The 27,737-nt window shown below is 36.7% G+C and overlaps 1 protein-coding gene across 1 annotated transcript in view; it reads left to right on the forward strand.

Annotated features, from left to right (window-relative positions):
- LOC306761312 (seizure protein 6-like) overlaps positions 1-27,737 on the forward strand; it is a gene marked incomplete at both ends in the record, with an annotated part of 125,527 nt that overhangs the window by 58,834 nt on the left and 38,956 nt on the right. The window contains 6 exons of the mRNA XM_079247437.1: positions 13,948-14,140; positions 24,608-24,793; positions 25,581-25,749; positions 26,253-26,419; positions 26,504-26,698; positions 27,505-27,643. Coding sequence (XP_079103563.1) covers positions 13,948-14,140; positions 24,608-24,793; positions 25,581-25,749; positions 26,253-26,419; positions 26,504-26,698; positions 27,505-27,643 — 1,049 coding nt within the window. The remainder of the gene's footprint in view (positions 1-13,947; positions 14,141-24,607; positions 24,794-25,580; positions 25,750-26,252; positions 26,420-26,503; positions 26,699-27,504; positions 27,644-27,737) is intronic.

The raw sequence follows: 27,737 nt of genomic DNA on the forward strand, positions 1-27,737 counted from the left end.
TTTCTTCATCTTCTCTTCTCTCTGATCTACCTGCCTGGGTCTCGAGGAGTTACCATCTGAGGCTTTACACAGTATCTGACTGGTCTGTTTCATGGAACATCCTGCACTCCTGCTAAAAGAGAAAAGTAATGCGTAGGAAACAGTGGGAATAGAAGTCCACACAGAGTTTCTCCCACTGCCAAGAAGGCTGATGACAGCAGTGTTCTAACCTGCTGAAAGGATTAAAGCCACATCATTAAAAAAAAAAAAATAAATAAATAAATAAAAATAAAAAAATATATATATATGATGGGAAGGGATTTTGAGATCAATAGTCTATTTCAATTTTTTTTTTCCTCTCCATCTCGCTTCAATTTCTTCTTACCTTATCTTTTCCTTATTTTTTTTTTTATCCTATTTGACACCCTCCTGTATTTTATTGGTTTCCTATTTGTTTCTCACTTCAATTCTGTCTTAGTTGGTTCAAACTTTTGCAGATGAACTGGGAATGAATTAAACAATCTGGCTGGTCTTCAGACCACTTTAACCAAACAACTCTAAATATGACCAGCAAATTATGTTTTTGAAGATAAGACAGAAACGGTATCAGGAATTAAATAAGTATTCATGCCACAAAGTAGCAAGCATTATTAGTCAAGCAATCATCATATGTTTTGAATGTGAAAGAAAGTGACAGAGAGCACAATCTTTTGTTTTGACTGTTAATGAAATCTCATAAAATATCAAACAATGGCCTTGAACATGAGTTGAGAAAATGATGGCTTCCAAGATTTTTCACACTGAGGCAACGGAACAGTTTCACAGAATTCAAAACAAACTGAAAGAAAACATAAGACCATCTAATGAGCTCAAGGCTAAATGTGCAAATGAATTACACCCAAGGTGAGACTTTTTGAGGAGGATCATCAATGAAACACCCCTCTAAGGATTGAGATGTTATAGAGCATGCCAAGTGTTTACACCTAATCCTGACTCGAGGGTTAACGATTGGTATTTGATGCTGCCTCTGCGACCATGCTCCTCTGACTCCAATCAATAGTCATGTTAATAAGCGGCACCAATTCTTGACACACAGGCCCCTCTCAGTGCTGGTTGAATTGCTGTATTGATCTTTGCACTCTCATTTTAATTCCACTTTTTCTTACCCAAAAAAAAAAAAAAAAAAGCACTAATAAGGCATTGGCCCGATTTGAGGGTGAGGGAAATAAACTAGTTTTGTTGGTGTTCTATGGCAACATGTGATCTCATCACAAAAAAAAAAGACCACAAAAGAATGTTCAATTTCCAGCAAAAGCAAGCGTTAACCCATCATTTTCAACAAGATTCACTCTTTACTGATGGACATAATCCTTCTTATTCACCTTTAACACTCAGCGAGTCTGGTTGTCTGCTGCACAGACGACGCAGGACACAGAAAACATGTCACAGTAAAACTGAACCTGACTGACTAATGGAAACCAGGAGCGCCTTGCTGCCTTTAATCAACTTGAGATGAGGCAAAAGGAAACCTTCATCATGCTGTGTTGTGGGCGAGTAAGTCAGGACATAAAGATGGCCATTTTGATCTTGATGAGCTCTTTAGGGTGTCAAGGCTTTGCCTAGATGAGTTTTCATGGGGCCCAGCCATCCTGAGAGAAAAGCTTTCAGGTGACACTAATTGCTCCTCCACCCTGCGAGCTGTCATAAAGAAAGAAGACTGTCTGGCAAAGGGCTAACTTCTCCGCAGCTCTTTCAGCATCATGATGAAGATGGGAGTTAAGATGCACGCTGGAAAAGATGAGGAGTAATGAGCAATGCATGAATTCAAATCTATGCAAAGATGCACAGTGCAGCAAATAAACTGAGCTGTCAAGGCCCTGGAGACGTCCTAGAGTGAAGCTGATTTATCAGGATGCAGGAATCTTATCTCAGTGTTTTATGTCTGCTTCAATGAAGGTGTCTGGAGGAAACAAAATTAGAAAAGATGGTCAGTATGAAATGGTTAAATCTGGTGATCTCAGAATGACAAAATAGTACCTCGTTCAGTTGGGACAGAAGTGACAATAGTATTGTGTTCATCTGCCAGCTCCAGCATGTTCCCATTAACATTCAGCTTCTGCTGATTAGTTGGAATCCATTGTTTTAGGCAGCAGGGAAAACAGGAATGGCCTTGGCTCTTTTCTTTTTTTTTTTTTCACAGAGGTGAATGTTCAATTAAGATAACATTCCTCTGGTAATGAATACTGTAAGAACAATTTCCTGTTTTTTTTTGTTTTTTTTAAATGAATTTATTAAGACATAAACAAAAAAAAAACAAAACAAAAAAAAACACCACCTCGATGTGCTGTACCAAGATTATTCTAATGCAAGCCAGAGATAGAGGGGCTATGAGGTGGGCACATTACCAGTATGTTCCACCATATAATCCAGTGGGTTTTTATCATGGTAATGATGACACTGCAGCTGGTGAGTTCAGTGGCTGTTGATTCATTGCCCCAAGCAGCTGGGTCATTCATTTTCTGTATATTGTGTTACTGTATCATTTTGATTACATACGGCTCATTTCTGCCTCAGCAATGGCTCCTGTGAGTCCATGTAAATGTTCATTGCAGAGCACCACCAGATGTTTTCAACAATAAAACATCAGTCAGAATAGGTCTCAGTGGATAGTTCTTCAGCACATGCAGATAAATGAATACATAAGCAAATAAACATGATACATCATCTGTGAAAGGTTTAATTTTGTTGACACATTGTTTATTTCAGAGCCTCGAGAGAAATGTTTGCCTCATTACTTATTTCACATCGGACCAGTAACTAACTAATTGCATCATAAAAATGATTGGGCTTATAATATTTCTCTTGTGGGCCAACGGGTGACTAAAATGGCAGCTAAAATGCTTCCATCCTAATAAATCAGCAGGTGTGCACCCCCGCACTCTGAAGATTTGTGACAATCATTTGTCAACTATTCTGCAGACATAGAAAAGATGAAAAATCTTTTCTATGTCTGCATCTCAAAATCCCAGCAGTGGAGCAAATATCATGTATAGTTCCTGTTCCCAAAAGAACCTATATGAGTGGCTTTCTGTCAAACTTTAGACCCATAGCCTTGACCTCACATATTATGAAATGCTTTGAAAGACTTCTTCTGGGTCATATGAGTATCAAGTCTCAGCTTTTCAAGATCTCTTGCAGTTTGCCTCGAGGAGAGGGGTGGGAGTGGATGATGCGTTGCTGTAGAGACAACATAACAGCTACAAGCAGCTTGAAAACACTGTTAGCTCAGTCAGCCTTATGTTTTATGATTTTTCTGTGCTTTTAATTCTAATCAATCACACATTAGAGCAAATTACATAATTAATTTAAAGCTCCGTAAATAAAACTTGGATTTTAGACTATTTTCTCTCTTATCCTCAGCAAGTTAAAATTGGTTGTAAGCAGTTCTGACATTATTTTAAGGAATGCAGAAGCACTGCAGGGTAGAGTTTTATACCTTTTGATTCTCACTTCATACCACTAAATGCAGGGTCAGTTAGCCATCATGTGTGGCGCAAACGCTTGGATGATAATGGACTTGTGAGTCAGCTGACCGGAGGTGTTTACAAAGGAGAAATGGAATTGTTTTTCAGAAAAACTGAATGTGAAAAAGACAAAAGAGCTTAGGATGCCTCGTTATTTGCATCAGAGGTCAACAAACTGAGGTTTGAATTTGAATTTATTTCAAACTTTATTTTAAAAAATTGAATTTACTTTAGGTTGCACAAGAACAAATTAAATTTAAAGAGAATATGTGGTTTTTCAAGACAAGGGTCTGCTTTCTAAAGAAATTTGCGTTCTAATGTAAATAGTATGGGTGTAACGATATCCTTTTGTCCTGATTCGATTTAAACTGCGATTCTCACAATTCTCCGATATTGCTGATTTTTGTAGAATAAAAACAACAAAAAAAAAGTGTCGTCATTTTTCTTCATTTCAATGAGGAAAAAACAACACAGTAGCCAGATCATCATTCTGCTGCTATAATACCTACTAAAACAATTAAAACGATCAATTTTAAAACAATAAAAATGACAAAAATTTTATAGTGCATTAATTTTATTTATTTGGAAAAAAAAAATCGACTTTAAAATTGTGAAGAAAAAAATCCCAATTTCTGATTTTTCGATTCAATTTTCCCACCCCTAGTAAATCGCAACCTTCTTTATGTTTTATATTAGAGAATTTTTACCTGTGTTCCTTTCTATGATGTGCTGTGTAGGGAGCAGCAAATATGTGGATGACAATAGGACCAACAAGTTGGTTAAAATAAGTGGGGCTACTATTATTATGATTCCAGGTAGCTTCTGTTTGGGTGGGATATGTTGGATCACTGCTAACTCTTACAGTTTAGTTCTGCAGCTCACTACAAGCCTTCTGTTCGACAAAGGCTGTGGATAACACACCAGGTTCAAGCTATTTAAACCTCCAAATAATGTCGTCCTTTCAAACTTTGCTCAAGATATTTTCTTTCATTGTCCATATTCAATGTGCAATTCTAGGACTGCCAATTGTCGTGTGGCCTTGCAGGATCTGTGTTCATTACAGTGGTTTGATTGAAAAAGCAGCGACTTGAGGAAAGAGATGACCTTTTCTCTTCTGAGCCTTTCATTTTGATTAGTGTCAGGAGAAAGAATTATTGGAGGGGGCCAACTGGAAAAAAGGAACACTTGAAGTAAATGTATACCTTGGTGGATGGTGTTGCATTTCTGCCATTGTTTGGTGCTTTCTCCATAAGCAGGGAAAAAAGGAAGAAAAACTCATTCTCTCCTCCCTCGACAGTTCCAGAAATGGAACAGCACAGTGTATAGATCCTCTGATAATGTTGTGGTTGGTGCAGAAGTGTGCTTGGTCAGCCAAATCCTCGGTCCCACAAACGTGCCTGCTGAGGCACAGATGCAGCTACAACTTACAATAAGGCTGCACTCATTACAGGCCAAAGCAACATGCATGCACATGTGTGCATGTGCGTGTACATTCACACACATATATGGATGTACAAATGTGTGTGTATGTGTGTGTGTGAGTGTGTAAGAGAGAGACATTGAGTAAAAAGTCCCTCTGGGCATTTGGCAGCAGCACTGGTGAAGATAAGGTAGTCTGAGGTCTCCTGACATGGCCAATGATTCATAATTGAGGCAGGACAGCTGTTGCTGGCTCCACTGACAGGTCCCAGGGTGGATGACAGATGATAGGGCCCTCCGGGGCTGAACTATCTATCAGTCCAAATGTTCGCTGTCCACTATCTGCTCACCTATCCTTCATAAGCCTCCCTGGTATATGTAAACGATGTAGTTACAGATCCACAATCTGGTTGAGCTTATTGGATGGGAGAAGCTGTAGCAAGTGTTGAGTGTTTGAAAAGCTTTAAGGTGTTTATGCAGTTACCAGTGCTGAAAAACTGTACCTTTTTTTTTTTTTTTTTGGGCAATCCACATTTAGTTGACAATCACTATAAATATGTAACAACAATAAAGGCTTCATTAACAGTTGCTGCTGGCATATCATACATGAAAAGCTCATGATGTGCCCGTAGGACAGACTACTTCACCACTTAAAACTTCCTGAGCTTGGTGTATAGCTATGTATTTTACCCAAAAAAGCTATTTTAAGGCACTAATTTTAAACAGAGCAACAAAGTCTTTCCCAACGGGGTGAAAAATTTACAAGAAATAAATAACATCAAAAGTAATGGAACTAAGACAGCCAAAGCAAGAAAATATCTTATTTATAGAGCACATTTTGAAAAGAAGTTCAGAGCGAAGCTCTTTACTAAGACATTGAAAGCCTTCGTAGCACAGAAAGACAAGAAACCTATAAATAAATAAGAGCAGCAGACTGAACTTAAGCAGTTATATCGTCATATTAAGAATTAAAGGGAGTTAAATACAACCACGTGGAATGCATTAAAAAATTCAGTGCTTTATTTTTAATCAATAATTTTTAATTATCTATAAAAAATGTGTGAAAATATGTGAAAAAATTTGAAGTCTTGGCATTTTTATCTACGACCCCAATTCCAATTAGGTTGGGACAGTGAGTAAAATGTAAATAGAAATAGAATACAATGATTTTCTAATGGTTGTTAACCTATATTTAGTTTAAGGGAGTACAAAGACTCAATGTACAAGGGTAAGGAATTTTGGAATTTCATCACTCACAAGTCATAATATCATCAAAGATTCTGACAATATTGATAAATTCCTGCGCATATGCGACCAAACTGAAAACTAACATTGAATACCCATGACCTTTGATCCCTCAGGCGGCGCCACATTAAAAACTGACATCACTTTGTAACGGATATTACCTTAAAGGCTCGTAAAAATCCCAGAAATCTAATATTGGCTGACATAGTTCATCGCCATATCTTTAAGTGCAAGTTAACACTCCACCATGCAAAGTAAAAACCATATATTAACAACACCCAGCTTCTCAGGGCCCGAGCTCACCTCAGATGGACTGACGCAATGTGGAAAAGTGTGTTGTGGTCTGAAGAGTTGACGCTTCAAATTGTTTGTGTGGTGCATTATCAAGTATAAAATAGACCCCATACTGATGAGCAGCTGAAGTTGTACATCAAGCAAGAATGGGAAAGAATTCTGCCTATAATACTTTAACAAATAATCTCCTCATTTCCCAAATGTTTGTTGAGTGTTGTTAAAAGGCAAGGCAAAATATTTTGTCGCATCTTTCATGTATAAGACCATTTAAAGTGGAAGGAAAAGGAAAGGGGATGCAATATGCCCACATCACAGCTTTTTTAAGCATGTTGCAGACATAAAATTCAAAATGAGAAAAAAAAAAAAGTTTTTCAGTTTAAACATGAATTATCTTGTTTTTGTAATGTATTCAATTGATAAAGGTTGAAAAGGATTTGCAAATCTGTTTTTAGTTACATTTTACACAATCTTCCAACTTCCATTGAATTGCGGTTAATAATGCTCATAGCTGGTTATCAGCTGTAGCCTAAGAATGTCTCATAAAGTTTCAGTCACTGATCAGGGAGGATAAGCAGCCAAAGAGGGGCTGAGCCAGGAGAACATTTTTCTTTTTTCATGTTGATCAATAAGGATAATTACCACCATATACATGCAATGAAACTAATGAGGCAAGAAAGACATGGTGCTGTTAAACTTAAAGGATGCACACAGTTTGTCTTTTGCAAAAAAGAGTCAAAACATCGAGAATGGTTGTGTTCAAGACCTCTCCATGGGACAATTTCTTATATGAAATGTCAGAAATTGCTTTGTGGACTTAATCTTAAATACCAGTTATGTTCAATATTTGTTAAATACATTAAAGATACAACATCAAATACTTTTGAAGCATTAATTTGATTTCCTTGGAAACACGCTATAATAAGCAGACCACGACATGATATAACATCAATAACTGAGATCAAACACTGGATAATTGCAAGTAATGTACCAAATAAATGAATATAGTAGTATACAAGTTCAGTTGGATTCAACTGGTGTATTACAGCTACTTAACTCGTAATACAAGTTTTTGATTAAATAATGTCATGTTTTAACTGACAAAGCAGCTAGTCTGATTTCTGTCACAATAGCGACTTGCAATGGGAATTCACAGGAGTGAAAGTTACCACAAGGGACTTGTTTCTGTGTTTGGGTGACAATGCTCACAGCTGAAACTTCAGAGCGGGCTTTCTGTTTATTCCATCATGATAAGTCTGTTTTTGAAATGGTGGAAGAGGTTTGTTGTGTTTCCTTGCTCGGTTGGTTCAGGTCACCTGGATATCTTGCAGATATTACTCTGTTGTTTATCCAGCTTTAGAAATCAGATCCGTTTTGAAATTGCAGATGGTATATGACCTTCTTCACCCCACTTTCTTACCTTTAGGAGACACTTGACTCTTTTTGAAGTCTTGTCACTTTTTTGTTTGTTTGTTTGTGAAGAATACACACATAAAAGCAAGTGTGAATTGGACTATGTTGTATTTTCTTTTGCAAGGTGCTACTGTCTGAAAGGTTGTTAGTAAAAGTTCAATCAGGCCTATAAGTAGAACACTGAGTAATGTTTTTTTTGTCTTTTGAACTTTTAATGAAATTTTTTTTTCTCCTGTTTTCGTGAGATATTGAAAAGAAATACCAACTACAATGTCAATAATTAAACAGTTAAATAGTCACATACACATTCTTAACATTATATATATCTTTATTCTCAAACAGCAGTTATGTCCCAGCTGGAGGCACTGGAGCAAAACCAGCAGCAGTGCATCACAGGTGTTAAAAGAAAAAACAAAAACAGCATTTTACAGTTTGACAACAGCCGAATACCGTGAGTTTTAACAAAAATATCTAGTATTTGTGTGTGTGTCTAATTATTTTTGATACACACTACTGCTGTTTAATCAGCGTGTACAAATTGCTGTTGTTATTAACATAATGTGACATTTTATCACCAATTTGTATCTGAGGTATCTGAAACCTTAACGCAGACATAAAGATGCACCAACTAAATTGTTTTGTTGCACATCGAACATCTTTACAGCAACAGAGGTGGATGCCATAGTTTTATATTTCAGTACTGAATGTTCACAAGATGACTTTACAAAGTTATATTCCCTCAAGAGGTTTCCTGGGAATGCTTAAAGTCATAGAAATATACTGTTAGCAAATTTAAATATCCTAATCTGAATGAATGAACATTTTTACAACACTTTATAATCATCATCTGGACCACAAAAAAAAAAAAAAAAAAAAAAAAAAAAAAATCAAAAGCTTTTGTTTTAAATTATAAACAGACAACACTGAGTAATTTGCTGAAGGATGGACCGTTACAACATGAGGGAGTTTTCATAGGAGCTGCAGAATCATGGCAAAATAGTGTCTGTCTTTCATTGACTGCTTGGTCAGGACATAATGCTGGAAGCCGAAGAGACAGATCACAGAATAGATTATATAAAGAATTCCAAAAAAGAAAGGAAGATAGATAGATAGATAGGTAGATAGACAGATAGATAGATAGATAGACAGATGGATAGATAGATAGATAGATAGATAGACAGATAGATAGATAGATAGACAGATGGATAGATAGATAGATAGATAGATAGATAGATAGATAGATAGATAGATAGATAGATAGATAGATAGATAGATAGATAGATAGATAGATAGATAGATAGATAAAATAATGTAAATGAGGCAGGAGAGCTATATTTATGGGATCATTGAAGGGGCCTTCAGGGTGGGAAAAACTAACCTTAAGTCTGTACAATTACAAACAGGATAATTTTGATTTTTTTTCTTAGACTCTAATTTTCTAAATTTGTCAGATGAAATTGCATTAAAAAAGAGCTCTTTCAGTTGCATTTCTTGAATGTAAATGTGAACATTAAGAATAATTCCTCTACCGTTTCTTCAGGAAGAATGATGAACTTATAAGGTGGGCAAGAAGCCAAAGTAACCTGATTTGCAAAATGTTCAAGTCGTTTAACTCAGAGTAAAAACAGTGCCTAAGGCTTTGTTATTTTTTTTTATTACCCTTGAGAAACAGAGAATCTTGGATTCTGAAATAATGTGACATTCAGGAATTTCATTGTGATGCTGTTCCTTTGTGTGTATGTGTTTAAACATAGAAAACACAATGAAAATAGAAAAGAAAATCTGTTTTCAGGCCACTCTCTGTTATTGGCTTGAAAGGCACATCCAGGGTGATGTTGTTTTAAGTGTAGTAATTAAAAAAAAAAAAACATCAATATAAATAAATAAATAATCCATCAAAGTGGCTGAACTGGTGGATCATTCCAGTAGAAGTCACCTCTAAGCTCAGCCTCACAGTGTCTATTAGCCTTCTTGTACTCACTGGCAGCTCCTGTTTCACTGAGTGACAGTTAGTCTACGTGACCAAATTCATTTTGCTGCCACCTTTGTGAATAGGGCTCATCCTGTCCTGTGTCTCAGCTTTTCCAGGCTGGTGCTCTAACACTCTTGCACACATATTACCTCAGGGACACCAGCCTATGAAGGGCAAACCTTTTTCTGCCTCATGGCATACCTGAGCCCACTGCCTATGACAGCCTTGGTTTGAGAATGCGCCAGGAATTCCTCTACAAGATGATACAGATTTGGCTGAATTGGATGTAATGGAGCGCTTGTCTCTCCAGACAGATTAATTTCCCCCTCTGGTCCAAAGTTGGTTTAGAACAATCATGTTCTGTGAGCCGTGACAAGTGTTATAGATGAATTTTACATGGTTTTTATGATTTCCATGAATTCCATACATTATCTCATTGTATCGTGCTTTAACTAATTATTTTACAGGTCAGCACACTGCTGTTTGTATTCTGATGACTCCTTGAGTTGTTTTTGGCTGTAGCAGGCATGCTGTTATCAGAAACTAAAAGCTATAAAAGCGTACTTAATGATCACAAAAAGTGATATAGCTAAATCCTAGCTAACCATTCAAGCAGCTAAATGACCTTTAAATTCCCCTTAAGAAGTTTGGGAAATGTTAAATCTGAGCCTAAAGGGATCTAAATACTGAACTTAACAAAATTTGATCTAGATAACAACTTCATTTTACAAGTAGCACACATGTAAATATGAATAGTTTTGATAACAAGGTCACTGTATTCCTTTTTTTTTTTTTTTTTTACATTTCTGTTAATTTCTGTAAATACAATTATCTGCTGCATTTTCTGCAGACCTCTAACTGAGATCTACCAGTAAAATCAAATCAAATCAGAGCGTCGTGGAGGAAATTGTGTTAATCTGCCAATGTGTGAACAATAATAGCAGAAGTTTGTGTGTGATGGTTACAATTAAAGCTTTTACATCCTAACTACTTGAAAAACCCAAATAAAACGTATCACAACTGTAAAAATAACAGAACAAATAAGAGGAAGCCAGCAAAGACCAGGTCTGGATTACTTCTGATGAAATGCTATCAAACCCCAGTGCAATTTTTAGTTGTCTTGTGAATGCAAGGTGAAAGCATTCTCTTTTGTCTTGAAGAATAATAATCATGACCCTCTGTTGGACCAGAAGTCCTATTTCATAGTACTACGGGGAGTGAATCCAAAGGGTGTCAGTATTCCATTATCCAGGCAGTTTAACTACATGCAGTACTCCTGAGATTCCTTCACCAGATTTAGCTGCAGATGCTGCTCAACCTGTTGAAGACATAAAGCAGAGTTGACAGAGTTGCTTACAGGCACAATGAGAACACAGCAAGAGGATGAATCATTTGTGCAACAAACCATAAGTAGAATGACCCAGACGGATCCTACAATTACTCAAAAACATGTCTACAGTCCAGCAGCAGGTTAACAAAGAAATGACTAAACTGTATACATCTCTTATGTAATTGTGTTGGTTGACAAGTAAGCAAAGTAACACAGCAGGTGACCTAATTTCGCAGAGCAACAGTAATAGATTAAGCTTGGTCTAAGAGACACAACTGGTGCTAAATCAACATCTCTTGTGTGAACTGAAGATTCATATGGCAAAACAATGTAAATGTATTTGTACTGTATAACACATTTCATGTACAAGACTCTTCAAACTGCTTTACATTAAACATTAAAACACATAGGATGCAGATGAGGCATTATTAAATACCTAAAAGAACATAAAAAAGATCATATTAAGATATCATAATAATGGTGTACATAGCATAATAAAATCATATAAAATAACTCAATTTAATTAAACTTAAAGCTCCATTGTCCTAGTGGTTTGGCATATCCTTAGTTAGTATACATGTGTTGCACTGAAAACCTCAAGTGTCCTGACTTTTTTGACTTACAAAAGACCAGAAGATTTGCGCTAACTTATCACATATTCAACGTGACCCAGAGCTCTAACAGCTAGATGCTGCTTCTCCATGTTTTGTCTGGACTTCGGTCAACACTTGCTGACCTGAGTACCTGGATTCATGAGTTAGGTTTATATTCTCTGCCCATATCACAGATGTATTCTGGGCTTAAACTGCTCAGGGATTTTAAGACTATCAGTAGGGTTTTAACAATCTAATGCATGAATTATTAAAACAGTGCCACTTTTAATACATACAGTTTGTGCACTCATGCTTTTCTTTGTAATCTTATTCAACTTTTATTAATTTTTATATATCCTATAAAACATATGTCTAAATTAATGTTTTATCATATTTGTTTGTATACCACAGGGACAATACTAACATTTAAAGACAGCGGTAGCTTAGCCCTCTGCAAACCTAGTGTGGGACATATGGGAAGTTACCATGACCTCATACATCTACTGAGTTCATCCGAATGCAATAATATAAATACTAAATGTTGGAATAAAACACAGCCTCATACCAAATTCCACTTCCTAAAAGATAACTTGCGGGTCTATTCATCTATCCACTTTCTATCATATCTGCTTTATCCTGTTTGGGGTCACTCATATTCACTCTCACACTCAATATAGTAACACCTATTAAATTGTTTTTTCTTTTCGAAGAGGGAGAAAATCATAAATGCAAGGAGAGCATAATCTCCATTAATCTCCAGACAAGACTGCACCAGGAACCTTGTTGTGATGCTGTGTTACAACTAACTACTGAGTAGCTTGTCACAGGTCTTAAGCAAGGGTTCTCAGTTCCGGCCTGCAGGGTCACAATCCAGCAGGTTTTCCATGGATCCTTGTTCCAACACAGCTGAGTCTTTGTGCAGAACCTGATGGGCTGTTAGATCCATTTAATTTGATGCAGATATTTTGAAGCAGGAATGCATGAAAAACCTGCTGGATTACATCACACATAGGAGCAAACTGAATACTCTTGGTCTAAAGTAAGTTAATTCAACAACCTCTGTCAACTGATTCAACCTGCGTATGATTTCACTCTGCAGTTTTCTTTTATGTAGAATGAAGCAGAAAAAAACCAAGAGAGAATCTTGTTTTTTTTTTTCTATTTATCACCAAGGAAGACTTGATAATGACAATGAATGCTTTCATATGAGATGAGTTCGTAAAGGTATGCCTTGGTGATCGTTGTGATGTGGCTGTTTAAAGTCAGATCTCAATCTATTAAAACTCCAAGGTGCTTGCTTTGTGATTTTAAAGCTGACGTCAGAAGGTATTTACTGACAATGACCTTTTGCTCTCTTTTGCTAAACAGAATATTCTCAGTTTTGCACTCACGTAATTGTAGGAAAATATCTTTCATCTAGTTGTTTATTTATTTCAGACATTGACATGGTGTTGAGTGGGAGTTGCCTGATGCCAGAAAAAATGCACTTTACCTTACCTGAATATCACCTTTGTGATATTTGCTGTCAAAATTTTGTAAAATTTGACTCAAAGGAAGCATATGGAAGTTGAACAGAAGAGGTCTTAGAGGTGACCCCTGTGTGATTCCTCAAGTTGTAGGCACTTGCTCAGATTCATAGTCGCCAATCATAGCAAAGTAACTCTTGTCCTTTAAGAGGAACTGAGCTGGTTAAGGGCTGCTCCTGAAAGTTCAACCCAATTTTACAGCCTGTGAAACCGGATTCTGTGAACTACAGTATAAGATGTAATGTTGGAATCTAGGAGAACCAGGACAGATACTTGACCAGAATCAAAATTCTACATGTCATTCAACACTCTCATCAATGTTGAAGCAGTGCTGTATTGGGGTTGGAAGCTTGGATGAAATATACCTTGTAGGGTAAATAAATAGTCCAGGTTTGTATGGAGTGAAGTTTGCCTCATAGGAGGCCTTTGAGTTTAAATTGTAGAAATACCACTGGTTTATATTTTGAAATGAAAAAGGCTGAATGTGTTGTGTTAAAAGTGAAACATGCTCTCACTGTTATGTCTATTTAACCTTTTCTCTTTTTAAAAAGCAAATCATTGCAAGGAGTAGTCACTGATGCGTGTTACCAGGTCATAATATTGTACACAGTAAAAACTGCCTGTATTTAATCTTCATGGCTTTGTTTCTTTTCAGGTGCTCAATGTGAGTGTGTTGGAAGGGGAACAGGTGACAGTGGAGGATACAGGTGGCCAAGAACCCTTCATCCTTGCTAATGAGTCTGTGTTGATGAGAGGCCTTGTTCTACGCAGCTGGAGCAACCAGATATCAATCCGTTTCCGCAGTGACCAACGACTAAATTCAGGATTCCTTCTACTACGTTACCAAGGTCAGTCACCATCACTCATCTTTAGAAACTAAGTAATTGGATTGTTAATTAAATAGTAGCTTAAAAGATGCCTTTATTGATTCCCCAGTTTCTCTTTTCTGCTGTTACTATTGGTTGTTTTGCTAATTTTAAAAAAGAAAAGTATGTGGTTATGTTTTACCTTTACCAGCTACACGGTTAGTGGTAGGCAATCCAAAATGTACAACCTCCTTTTCTTTGGCTTAATTTGGGAAAGGTCTCATTCTCTTTAAAACATACACATACTAGTCGCACAGTTAAAATTTCCAACTATGCTTTTCTCTGTAATTTCTGGGGGAACGTGCAAAATGCAAAATGTGTTTTCTTCAACTGCACCACAGAGACTTCAATCTCATTCTCATTGCAATATTTCTGTTGCTACAAATCAGTCATCCAAGTGAGGATAAGGTCAAGATGTTAAGGAAGAATAGGAGTGAGACTAATTAATTTCCTACATAATGCTCCGTTCACAAATGATTGACTGTTGACCACAGTAATTACTGTAATCACATTGAAACTCATGATCATATGACTAATGATGTGTACAGCCTTCCTATATTTAAATCCTTTAATAAAGTCATTCAACCTAATCTTGTGAGGACTGAAATCCACTTGCCATTTCAAAGATTAAATCTCTTATGACTAAATCATTAAATATGATCAGACTATATGACAAGTGGTTGTCTGTGACAAAGCCTGCAGAAAAATGCATTTACCATATTGTTAATGAATATGATGGTCCTTAATCTAGCCTCTTTCCTTTACTTGCTTTGTGCATGACATTGATCTTGCATGCCCCCTAACAATGTCTGTTTATCTTAGCAATAACACAAAGCGGCCACCAATTACATGCCCCATCGATTGCAGCTGATGGTGGAAGCTGCTGGACAAAACATTCATTCCACCACATTACTGGGGCACTTTGGTCAGCTAGAAAATGAAAAGAACCATCAAAATATTCCTGCTGATGTGAGATAAATAAGATGCTCTGTGTCAGATATACGAATATTACTGTTTGGTCAGGCAGAATGATGACAGCTATAGGTCATAGCAGATTATACAGACTGATGCAACATTGCTGCAGTTTTACTCGGAATTATTTGACATTTTATATTTCGTCACAAGCTGCATTCTTTTACCACAATGGACATCTCATTAGTTTGTCTTTACATAAATATAATTCCTAGTATTTTAATCAAACCAAGTGGCAACCCTTGGGAATGGTTTTTTTTTATTTATTTACTCTTAAGAAATCCTCTGAGGTTAAACAAACACAGTACAAATGTCAGAGTAAAATGTATTATCTGCTCTACCTTTGAATGACAGCAAATTACACCCATGACTCAAAATTGCATGTGTGACTTAAGTTTAAAGGTGACTGGTCCACCTGTCTACAGCTTTTCAATTATTTATGGATTCCTATTCAGTGCAGTTGAGGCCTTATGGGTCCATGCACAGCTTAGTAAAGCTATGGTGAAGTATGAGTGTCACCTGGACATTTAATTGGATAACTGTCCTTGTCCCAGTAAATCACAGACATCTTCTTGGTGATGGATCATGTCAGATTTTGCTGCAGTTATGAAATAAGCATTTTTTTTTAGAAAAAAAAAAGAATAATTCTCGCAATGCTTTAAGCAAAAGCAAGAAGACACAGAAATTTGTCACACAGATACTTTTGACAAATAATGGAAGAAAATCTGTTTACTTGGGTATTTCTTTATTGTAACGGTGCTTCTTGACAATAAATCTTACACTGCTTGCAGAATGCGGGAAAGCTGTTTTATTTCCCTTTTAAATAGAGTCATATTTGAAAAAGGAAAATGTTTTTGTGGGATGAGCAGCAGAGTTTAGTATGTGAGTTTTACTATGTGAAAACTTGCTAAATTATCTCTTTATTGTCTAAGGACAGTTTATTCTTCTATAAACACTTCTTTGCTGTTGTTGATTGGTTTGACGATTTGGATGATTACAGTCTGACAAACCAAGACACAGGAATGACTTATGAAAAAACAAAAAAAAACAAAAAAAAAAACGGGCTTTGGTGATCTAGACACCTCCTGGCACCTGACTGTGGAATGAATAGCATACCCAAGCTGATCCCACAAATGGTCAGTGTTAAAGAGACTGAATGTAAGTCATTACATCCTCTCCACCCCTAGATTTGAAGGTATACGTTTCTGATAAACCCTGCTATATGGGGTGAGTGTTGTCATCTTAGAGGATAGAGTTAAGTCTCAGGCTGTGGAGATATGAGATTGCTACTGGTTGCAGAATCTCATATTGATCTTTCTCTGCAATAAGACTGTTTTTCCAGTAAAGAAAACACCACACCCTCAGACTGCTTCCACCAAAAGTCATTGCCCTATTAGTCCAGCAATGAGTCCAGCATTCTCTGTCTCTCTACTCCTATTTGCCAATTGCCAAAGGCAGAATTTGGACAAATCCTTGAAAATAATGCTTCACTACATACCCAGGTTTCAGTGACACCAGCTCAAGAACGGGCCTGACAGTGAAGGGTAGTCATGGCAGTCACTAGGCAAAAGAAGTTGTTTGACATCTGAGAACATTTGACAAGTTTTGCATGAGTGCAACTGACACTCAGTTTTCCAGTCATCCTACGAATGCATTTTCCTTGCAAATGTGGCACCTTTTAAAATGGAAACAAGCAGGCTTTTCAGCAGTTTAAGATTTATTGCACAGAAGGATTGTAACAAAGAAATAATCCTCCAAACACAAATTTCTGTGCTTTTTTTTTTTTAAGTCAATCTGAATGACATCCAACAGATTTTTAAGACTCATGGCAGAGGCAACAGTTTGTATTTTCACACTATTAAACTAGGATATGTGACAACAAATTGCAGTGTTAAGCCAGGCTCTAGGGTTATAAATCAAACTCCAATATATTCAGCTATAAAGATAAATTTGCACTGAAGTTACCAGTTATTTTTCAGCAAATATTCCCAAGAACTCATTTGTTATGAACTTGAAAGCAAATTCCCATAAACAACTCTCCATATTGTTATATTTGACAGAAATTTGGCATATAAAAAATGGTTCAAATTCAGGTTGGGGGGACTAATTTAGCTACATAATGAGAAAAAAAAGCAATTAGTTTTTTATAGAACGAGACACTTTGGAGACACAGAAGATATTTCAATTTGTGTTCCCTTGCTTCGTAAGCAGAATATCACCTTGTCCTGTATAATGGGTTGTGAGTAATGTGACTGGACAAGCGTGGAGAGGGAGACAGAACTGCAATGGGACGCATCTCAGCTCAGAGTAATTAATATCTGCTGCAGCATTAGGTCTTCGTGTGATGTCAGACTGATGGATGCCTCTATAACATCACCCCTGTGCCTGACACTTGGAACATGATTAAAGGTGTGTTTTACATTTCATGCTAAGAGAGTGGAAAATACTTGTATGGAATCAGAGGGAGATCACTACTTTAATTTTATCTCCTGAATCTTATCTTTTCCTTTATACTCGCATATATGTACAATACATGGCCTCTTCTGGAGCTAAATCATTTGTTGTCTAAATCAGGTATTTTCAATCCAACACCGTGATGCAGAATATACAGAATGTGTTTACATTTTTCTAAATGCAGTATATGCAACCCAATCTTTTGAAAATCCTGTTGCTGTTTTATGTGTCAAAGTGTATAATAATGCATTTTATGCACATTTTCAAGCCAAAGAACCCTGGTATCTCAGGAAAGCATATCACACACAGTGAACGTTTATAAGAAAAACTGTGGTTTTTCATAGCAAAAATAAATATGTGTTTAGATTTATACATTTCACCAAGTGTCTGGTTATGAATAAGTTATGAATGTGTTATGTGCACAAAATCTGTTTTTGGTTTTTTTTTGCACCATTATGTTTGTGTTCATGTTTTATGTGCAAAAGATTAGACTTTGTCCAAATCCATAGTAATTTATCAGCTTGTGTTTGGCGTCTACAATATGTTGTTTTTGCTCTGCATTTCCATCTTGTTTTGGATCATGTGTAAAATCATGCATGTGTGCTACATGAACTCTGACATGGGCTAAAATTTGTCCCACATCTGAAAGAAAGAAAGCAGTGCAAAATTTTACTTTTATTATCTTTATTACTCCTATTCTTTAGAGTTAAATGTGTTGTACAAATAAGTAAGCACCACAAAGATATGTAGAGGATTGATGGGGAGAGGAAAAGAGAAGGTGAAAGTTTTTTTTTCTCAATTTTTATTAATTCTCCTTGCAGTTTGCTCTCTTGGACCAACTGTATATGCTTCCACAGTTTTCCCATGTAGACAAAGGAAAAAAAAAAAAACTTTGGCCCTAGTAACCTTTTTAATCTTCTGCGATTCCTCTTTCAGTTTCAAAGGCAAGGTTAAAGCTGTTTTTTCTGTTGTTTGCAATATGTAGCTTTACTGTATGATATAGTAAATCTGAACCAATATCATTTTAGTGCATACTGTGACTTTGGGATTAAATACTTAAATAAAATAAAACTTGGTTTACCTGCTCTAGCCAAATGAGGCCAAGAAGTCAGATTAAACATGAAAACCAACTCATTTTGTAATGACTTAGTATTAAAATGTTACTATGTAATATTTTACTGAAGCAAATAACCAACTAAGTACATGTCATAATAATATGTTATCATAACTAAATTTAATACCTATAATGGATATATATCCATTTCAGCTATCATCCACATAAAAATAAAGTTTAAGGTAACTGAAGCTCCAGATCTATATTAAATGCTCCAGTGACTATTAAAAGGGGTCAGAAAACGGTACATTACACTGAATACATTGATGAAGAGCAGCAGAACATATTTTTATGTCCAGGATATCACTCTTTTATTTGACTGAGCTGCTTTGCTTATTTTGTTTGGATGGAGGTTTTTTGTAATGTATGGCCTTTTTTTTTAAATTTTTTTTTTACCTGATTTATTCTTATTAATGTGAGAAGCCTCCAATTTACTGTCTGTCTTGCTTATCTAAAACACACTGAGCCAGCAGATGTATGTAAAAACATGTATACGTTTAATTTAGAGAAAGCTTTCTAAATTTTATTCCTCTTAATAAAACATCTTCTGGAGTTACAAAAAAAAAGCCACAGAGGATATTATCTAACTCCTGAAGATGGGTTTGTAAGAACAATTTTAACACCCCTATACAAAATAATGTGGAAAACCTGAGGCTTGTCTCTTTTCTCAGTTATACTGTGACATATTTCACAACTCCAATTTATGTTTTGAGAGATATAGCACATAATAATGTCTGCCAATGGCAGTGTTTATTTACAAGAATTATTGATTGACATTAACTAATAAGCTGCAATGACAAGTGGTCATGATGAAAAGATGAGATTCACCATTTGCCACAGGTTCTGAGTTGCATTGATCAGATTCTGCCTTCAGTTCAAAGTTATTTCTCTTTAATAGCCCTTATTGAGTAAATGACCATTAAAATCGAGGATTTAACCCAACCACATAAATATCAATAGGCCATATCAGGGCAGAGCTATGGTCTAGCTCTCTACAACTGAATCACTTTCCCAGAAACAACACTATTGATCTTTCTGGAAAAGGCAATGCTTTGATGCACAGCCTAGACACGAGGTTTGGATACAATGACAGCCGCATCCTCCCACAAGTCACCTACCAAGGGACTGCTGCTACATCTGTATATCAAACAATAATTGACAAGAAATTGCCAGTCTTTGGAACAGAATTCCATCTCGCTGAAAACACATTTCACGTTAAATGTCAATGGAAAAACAGAAAGGATATTATTCTCAAATTAAACTGCTGTTATAAGAACTATCTACACTATAACCTATTCATAGTTTGTGCTGTTTTCTACCAACACATTTCATTATCCCCTTCCCTTGCCTTTTCAAATCTGATTCAGTTCCAGCTCTTTACCTGAAGGGATTCATTAAGGCTGCGCGCACAAAAAACACCCAATCACACAACATTAGCCCACAACATTTATTAGACCTAAAGTGAAATGCATTTTATTCGTTTGTCGAAATACATTGGCTAAGCTCTCTATTACCAGTTCCCTCAGCTCCTCTATTCTGCCCTACTCAACAACATTTGTTCATTATTGGTTCAAGAGGAGCATTTTCAGTTTTAAGTACTCAGGCAAATGGAACATGCATATAGCTGAAAAGCCTCATTAATGGGAAGAAACTGTAAGTGAAAGCAGGTGTCTTTTTATTCTTTTTTTTTTTTTTTAAAGAAGTGTTTAGTTTCTTGTTTTGATGCCAAAGGTTTTTTTTTAGGGACTAAAGCTTGGGTCAAAAACAAATTCAAGATTCTATATTTGTTATCAAGACATTTCATAATGATATGTAAAGACATTTGAAGACTAAATAATGATGACATGGAAATGCAATTAATGCCTTAAAGAAGAACCTTATGCCAATAATACTACTGCCACTTAAAGACATAGGTGAATTACAGCAGAAAAGGTTTACAGTGCACAGGTTCATGTTTTATGTCTCATCTAAAATCAAATATTCTCCAATTTACTGTAATCTACTGTAAAGTGGATCTACACCATTCAACAGAAAAGTTAAGGACTGTTACATTTTCTTTGATAATTTTTTGTGTCTAAAATCCAAAATTTGACGCTTCTGTGTTCGTCAGTAATGTTAGACTGTTCACCTGAGTATTACACTTGTGGCCATTTTTCTCTCATCAGCTCCTCTACAAGAAAGCAATAACATAAGACGTAAGCCCCACATCTGTTTCCTGTGGCTCTACCGTAACAGCAGCTAATCTTCCAGGCTGTCTGCACTGTGGATCTATTATTTCTAATGGCAAAACAATCAGACTTTATGGACCAGCACCACATCTACTGGAATGGAAGCAGCACGTAATTTAATACTTCAGGAATTGGCTCCACAATTTTTGCCTCTGGCTCCCCCATTGTATGCTCAATAGGGATTTAAATGCTGCTATGATAATAGCAATAACTAGGTTCATTGGAGCTAGTGATAAACTATGAATGGAATGGATGACCCAGGGGCAGTGTGTCTTGTCCCTGTGGCTCACTGATTTACTGCGAAAGAGAGACCTGTTTCATTATGGCAAAAAGGTGGTTTGTCTAAAAGAAACACATAAGCCAGTAGTTTTACAAACCTTTACTGCCTGTATAAATTTAGGACTGTTTTTCCCCCCCATGTTCAAGTTCAAAGACTGAAAGAATTAAATATTTGAATAGGTAATCAAGATAATTGACATTATTACCAAAATTGTTATTTTCATTTGCAAATTTTAAGCTGGAACAAAAATACTTCAAGACTCTTCTGCACACTGTAAGTGTTTTTGTGCTTTGTCAATACTGCCAGTGTGTCAAAGCCCTCAGCATTTCTGCCACAGCAACATTAGAAGCCTCAGGCAAAGGTTTCTCTGTCATTCAGGAGTACTTATTTATAAACACCAGAGGGGTTATAAGGAAGGCTTGATTAGGATGGGGGAAAATATACAGAATTAAATGACCTTTGAGGTCAAGACCAATCTGAGATCTTTTCTTTTCGGTCTGTCTTATTTACTCCTTCTGTAATTACAACTTAATCTCGTATATTCAGTCAGTGTATGGATCTCAACTTTGCTTAATTGTCTTAATTGTGTTTTGGTGACAGATTATCATGCAGAAATTAATTGTTTTACATTTATGTAGCGTATTGAAAACTGAAACTGTGGACAAAGTCTATCATGAGAACTGATATTACCACTGACGTGGGAACAACAAACCTGTCTATCTTTCAGTAAAACAAGTGCAGCAACAACCCAAAACTTTGTCGATTAAGAGGTGACTTTTTGCCTTTTTAGGTATTTTTGAGGGATATATGCAAATGTAATTTTGGACTGGATTCTTACTGGTAACTATGGCAACTATGCCACAGTACCCATATTCATTTAACATCATTTTAAAACAACTTTTTTGTCAAGATGTCTTGCAATTAGTTAAACATCTAGTGTTACTTTTGATCAAAAACTAGCTAGCCAAGAACTTTGATACCTAAAAGGAAAATTAAGGAAGCCCCAAACAAATAGACATAATCAATATTATTGAGGGCAAAATGAATGTCAACCTGTCTACAGTTATATCTATCCGCTCTGACTCCCTCAGATTTAAAGTCTTGACAATGTTTGTAATAGCTGTATCAAATTTTACCAGAAGACACATCTCCACATTGCTAGAACTGGATTAGGGATGTAACAATACATGGATGTAAATAAAATGATCATTTATCAATCACAACTTTATTTTGAAAGCAGCTGTATTTTAAGTTCTCCTTGTTTTCTTTTTGTTACTAATCTGTCTTTGTTGGAAGAAATCATTTTTTCATTTAATTGAATTGATTTAAACCCTGAGTTCAGGAGTAAAAAATGTTTAATGGTATTATTCTTGCTTAAGTGATTTTGATATTAATAGAAACAACTGTTTTCTATGATCTATGATATTGTTTCATAACAATCGGTAGATCCTAAATCGAAATAAAACTAAATCCGATCACGACTGAATGTGAGATACCAGCAAACATGGAATTGCTCCCCATTAAACTGATGTGATATTGTACCATGATCAAACTGACCATTTACAGCCTACAATGCAGGAATAAGCAACATAATAGGCAATCAGCTTAGCCGTGATTCCATGCTAACTGTAATTGTTCAGCTGGTCATCTGCAGGGTCTACTTAGTATAGTTTCAATCTGTTGAGCTGTGCTCAGGATCATTAGCAATGCACCCTCGGCTGAAAATTAATGTCAGACTAATGTTAGTAGTGTTATATAACCAGAACAGGTGTCAGATTTTGACAGGGAGGAATAAAACAGGATATTTTGCACCATTAGAGGGGACCATCAGTGACACATCATGATCATGAAGTTTTTTTATTTAATGTCAAATCATTATGATTTTGCTCTCAGACAACAAAAATAACTTTAACACACCTTCTCTTTATTCTTCTCTTTCTTATTTAGCCTTTGCATCCGTTCAACGAAGCGTGATATACTTGGACAATTTAAGCAGGGTTCCGGCCTGAAAATGCAATTTTTATGCCGCTGTGCAATCGTACTGTTGCTGTAGCACAAGCCATCCAATTATGTTGCTAGTTCTGTTGTTCACACAAGAAGTTTAAAAGTTTTAGTCTGGTCATTAAAGTGCTTACACTAATGAGGTAGAACAGTGTGGTTATTAGACAGGAGGAGAAGGTTGTTTAATGGCTTCCATTAAAGACTTTCTTAGCTTACTTCATTATCCATGTGAACTCCATCCCATCCTACACCATTTATTTAAAAGAGGGACAGAACAACAATGCAAAGCAAGTCCAGGAACATTGATCTTACCCTACAGCAATCGCGACTCTTTACTATTCTTCCTTCATCTATCACATTACAGACCCTCTTTGATGTTGAGCAATATTTCCATTTGACAATTATTTGCAGTAGCGCAACTCCAAACCACACAGATATTGATTACTATACGGCTACAAACAAGTCTCTGTGCATCTGCATACTGTATGTCTATGTAAACTAAAATTATTAGATGTGTATTTAGTGTTTGAAGTTTGTGTGAATGCATGTGTGTGTGTGAGTTTTAGAGAAACTGAGGCAGATAAAGGAAACACTATGCTGTATTTGCAGAAATAATTGAAAAATGATGTAACTCCATTTTATTCAAATATTTATGGGGTTTGTAACAGTGGTTTGGAGGACAGACAACATGATAAACAAAGAGACAAAACAGCAGCTGTTATACATCAATGCAGGGCATGTAAGATTATGTTACTGAGAATTTAAGCTGAAATTGTTTACACACTTGTGAATCATACTTAGTTATAATGTATCTGAAAACTGTATTCAAGTTAATGAAGTCTTAAGTGATGCATTCATTAGGTGGTTCATCATTAGAACATGAACAAATTTGCTGCCAGTTTCTTCTACTGCATCTCTGCCCTGAGAGACATATTATCAATCATAACAGGAGTAATCATGGCAAAAATCATTACATTATGAACAAAAGCAAAATTGAACATTTGTTTTCCTTTAACTCCTGGTATTAACTCTGTCAATATCACGCGTGAGGGTTTCACACGATTTTTTTCAGGCTTGCCAAATGGACAGCAGTTCCTGTTTGTTTTCTATTTTGAATTTGCTTGTCTTTTTTTTTTTTTTTTTTTAAATGTCTACATGTCTTTTTCAGTAATTTGATGCCTGTTGTTATCTCATTCTGGTCAGTATGTGTCTCTCGTTTGTCATTTTGTGCTGCTTTTTGTAGAAATATTAAGTTACAACAGTGGTACAGACCCAGAGGACTCCCTGACCCTTCTGGCTTCTGGGCTTCTGCCCAGCAGGTCAATTCAGTAATTCTCTCCTGACTGTACTTTATCAAAGTCACCTCTTCTTCTCTCATTTTCTGATCCTCGCCTCTCCAGCCTTTGTGCTCAGCTGTGCATTCCCCAAAGAGCCTGCTGGAGGAGAAGTTTCAGTGACGCACCTCCACGCTGGCGGAGAAGCTTACTTCAAATGTTTCACTGGATACAAGCTGCAAGGTCCCAAAATGCTCATGTGTCGCAATGCAACCACACCCTACTGGAGTGGAAAGGAACCCCAGTGTGTGGGTAAGACAAATTGGTTCTTTGGTCGGGCACACTTACTGTTATTCATCATGCAATAACAAAAACAGGTCAGCATCTAATTATATAACATAGAATCTAAGAGCTTACTATCTACAAATCTAAAATGAGCACACAAATGTATATAAAATTAGTTGGTAGTTATTTCAAAATGCATATTTATGGTTTCTACAGGAACTATTCAAAGCTGTTTCTCAAATTAAAATGACAAGGAAAATAAATCATTTAAGAGGCTATGTAAATGAAGTCAGACTTTCCTCATCAGCTTTCCACGAGAATGCAGGTAATTTTGATTAACGAAGCTTTCACTACTTTGTCTCCCACTGAGTTGATTTAGGAGGCCAACTGAGTGTGTTTACATGTGATTAGCCACACAGGGAGCTATTCTTCAGAGATGGGGCAAAACAAGGCCATTGGACCTAGCTGGCTTAATTAGAACTGGGGCACATGGCTGCCCACCTCGTGCTGGTAAAGGCTCATCTGCCTGTTCCGGCCTTTTACTTCGCCTGCCTGCAGCTGCTCTGAACTGATAGCATTACTGCTGCCATTTTGCTGCGCTTTTCTCAAACAATCACACACTCTTAGACCCAGGAGAGCTGCCTACTGTAGCCGAGCCACAGTCCACTGGATATCGATGCAATCTGTACTCACACAGTGACTTTTCTCTGAAATCCCCCTTCCATAGTTGGTTTCATTACTTTTCTCATCTAGTCTTACCCTCCAACTCTTTGTCCTCTTCCTCCTTTTTCTTACTCTGTTTCTTCTCATATAGCATCCTGTGGGGGAATGATAAAAAATGCCACCTACGGTCGTATTGTCTCTCCTGGTTTCCCTGGCAACTACAGCAACAACCTGACCTGCCACTGGGTACTGGAAGCTCCTGAAGGCCAGCGGCTACATATCCACTTTGAGAAGGTTGCTCTGGCAGAGGATGATGACAGGTAGTTTGTACGGCTGAACACTAATATACATTTAGGGAAAAAGTCAAAATACAGTAAGAGAGTGTAGAAATTAGTAAATCCTCAGCTAATAGATGATGGTACCAAGGTCTAAACTCAGTGTTGGAATAATGAAAAGGGCATTAAACTCTCAAGGGTCATGAATGATCAAAATGTTTAAGGGTGAATTTGAAAGGATCTTTTATCATTGTGATTCTCTGAGAGCATTCAGTGAATCAAATGAATAGAGAGTACTGAGGTAGTATGAGGTAGGAGACAGTAATTACTATGCATTTTCCACTGATGTATGCTGTTATCACCATGCATGGCTACTCACCTCATTACTGAGTGGTACAAAGGATTATCACAAAGTTATTACTGTCACAACTAGAAGAGTGAGCATTTTTTTTTGTTGTCTCTTTTGTGTTGTTTTTTTCTTTATTTCTTCTCCTTTACTGTAAATTACTTTTTAAATGTGCCTTTCTCCTCTTTTTGCTTTTATTCAGGTTGCTAATAAAAAATGGCAACAATATCGACTCTCCTCCTGTGTATGACTCCTATGAGGTTGAATATTTGCCCAATGAGGGAGTCCTCAGTACTGGACGATACCTGTTTGTAGAGTTTACCACAGATGGGACAGTGACTTCCACTGGTGCAGCCATCAGATATGAAGGCATGCAATTTCAAAATTTCTACAGTAGTATCCATTGTGCACTATATTCCTTATTCTTCCTAATATTTTTTCCTTTTTCCACAGCTTTTGCAAAAGGAATGTGCTATGAACCCTTTGTGAAGTATGGCAACTTCAGCAGTAGTGACTCCAGTTACAGTGTGGGAGCTGTGGTTGAATTCTCATGTGACCCTGGGTACACGCTGGAACAAGGTTCTGTGGTGATCGAGTGTGTGGATGCACAAAACCCACAGTGGAATGAAACAGAGCCAGCCTGTAGGGGTGAGTCAAGATAATGCAACAGTTCAACTGTGAGTCTGCACAAAAAAAAAAAAAATCCTCTGGAAATGTTTTTATTGTGCCTGATCATCAAGAGTTAGAGAGTTAGTGTCTTTTTTGTTCAAATATTAAATACAACTGGCAGCTAACTTTATCTCTCTAAGCTGCTTTTCTCTAACCCATGATAAAGTTCCTCTTAAAATTGTAACAGTGATTTACTTTGATATATGTGGTTGTAGGGCAGATTTTGAAAGTGTGCAAGATTAAAGTCATCCAGTATCTGCTCTAAGTTGAACACTGCCAGTGCACTGACTATGTGCAATATTTAACAATCTGGAAAGTCTTCTCCTATCTATCACATTCCCACATACACAAAAAACACACCATAACCTTAGTCTTGATCTTTAATGCTTGCGTGGTCACAGACTGAAATTGAAAAGCTCTCTCTCTCTCTCTCTCTCTCTCTCTCTCTCTCTCTCTCTCTCTCTCTCTCTCTCTCTCTCTCTCTGTCTCTCTCTCTCTCTCTCATGTCATAAAGCTGAAGCTAGATATGGTAAAAAAAAATGTTTTGTAATGTAGTTGAGGGTCATGATTACTAAGTGGACCAATTTTTTTAGTGTAAAAGTTTTACAAGGATCACGCCAAGAAAACTTGCACATTTGATTCCATCTTTGCATCAACGGCATAGTTTATGCAGTTAAAACATAATGTAGCTCCTTGCTGTTGAAAGGAACATCATAGTTTTCTGCATTTGTTAATCTACTACATTTATCTTTTCTGTGTTAACCTGCTGAATCTGTGTGTTACAGCTGTGTGCAGCGGGGAGATCACAGACTCTGCCGGTGTGGTGTTGTCACCTAACTGGCCTGAGGCCTATGACAAGGGGCAGGATTGCATCTGGGGTATCCATGTGGAAGAGGACAAAAGGATCATGCTTGACATCCAAGTGTAAGAGGCTACACTCGTGTAAAACGAAGAGGCACACAGGGAAGTCAGAGAGTAGGTCAGATTGACCTGGCGATGTTAAACACTCCATCTCTCG

This window comes from Telmatherina bonti (assembly GCF_933228915.1).
Source record: "Telmatherina bonti genome assembly, chromosome: 10".
Taxonomy (NCBI): Eukaryota; Metazoa; Chordata; class Actinopteri; order Atheriniformes; family Telmatherinidae; genus Telmatherina; species Telmatherina bonti.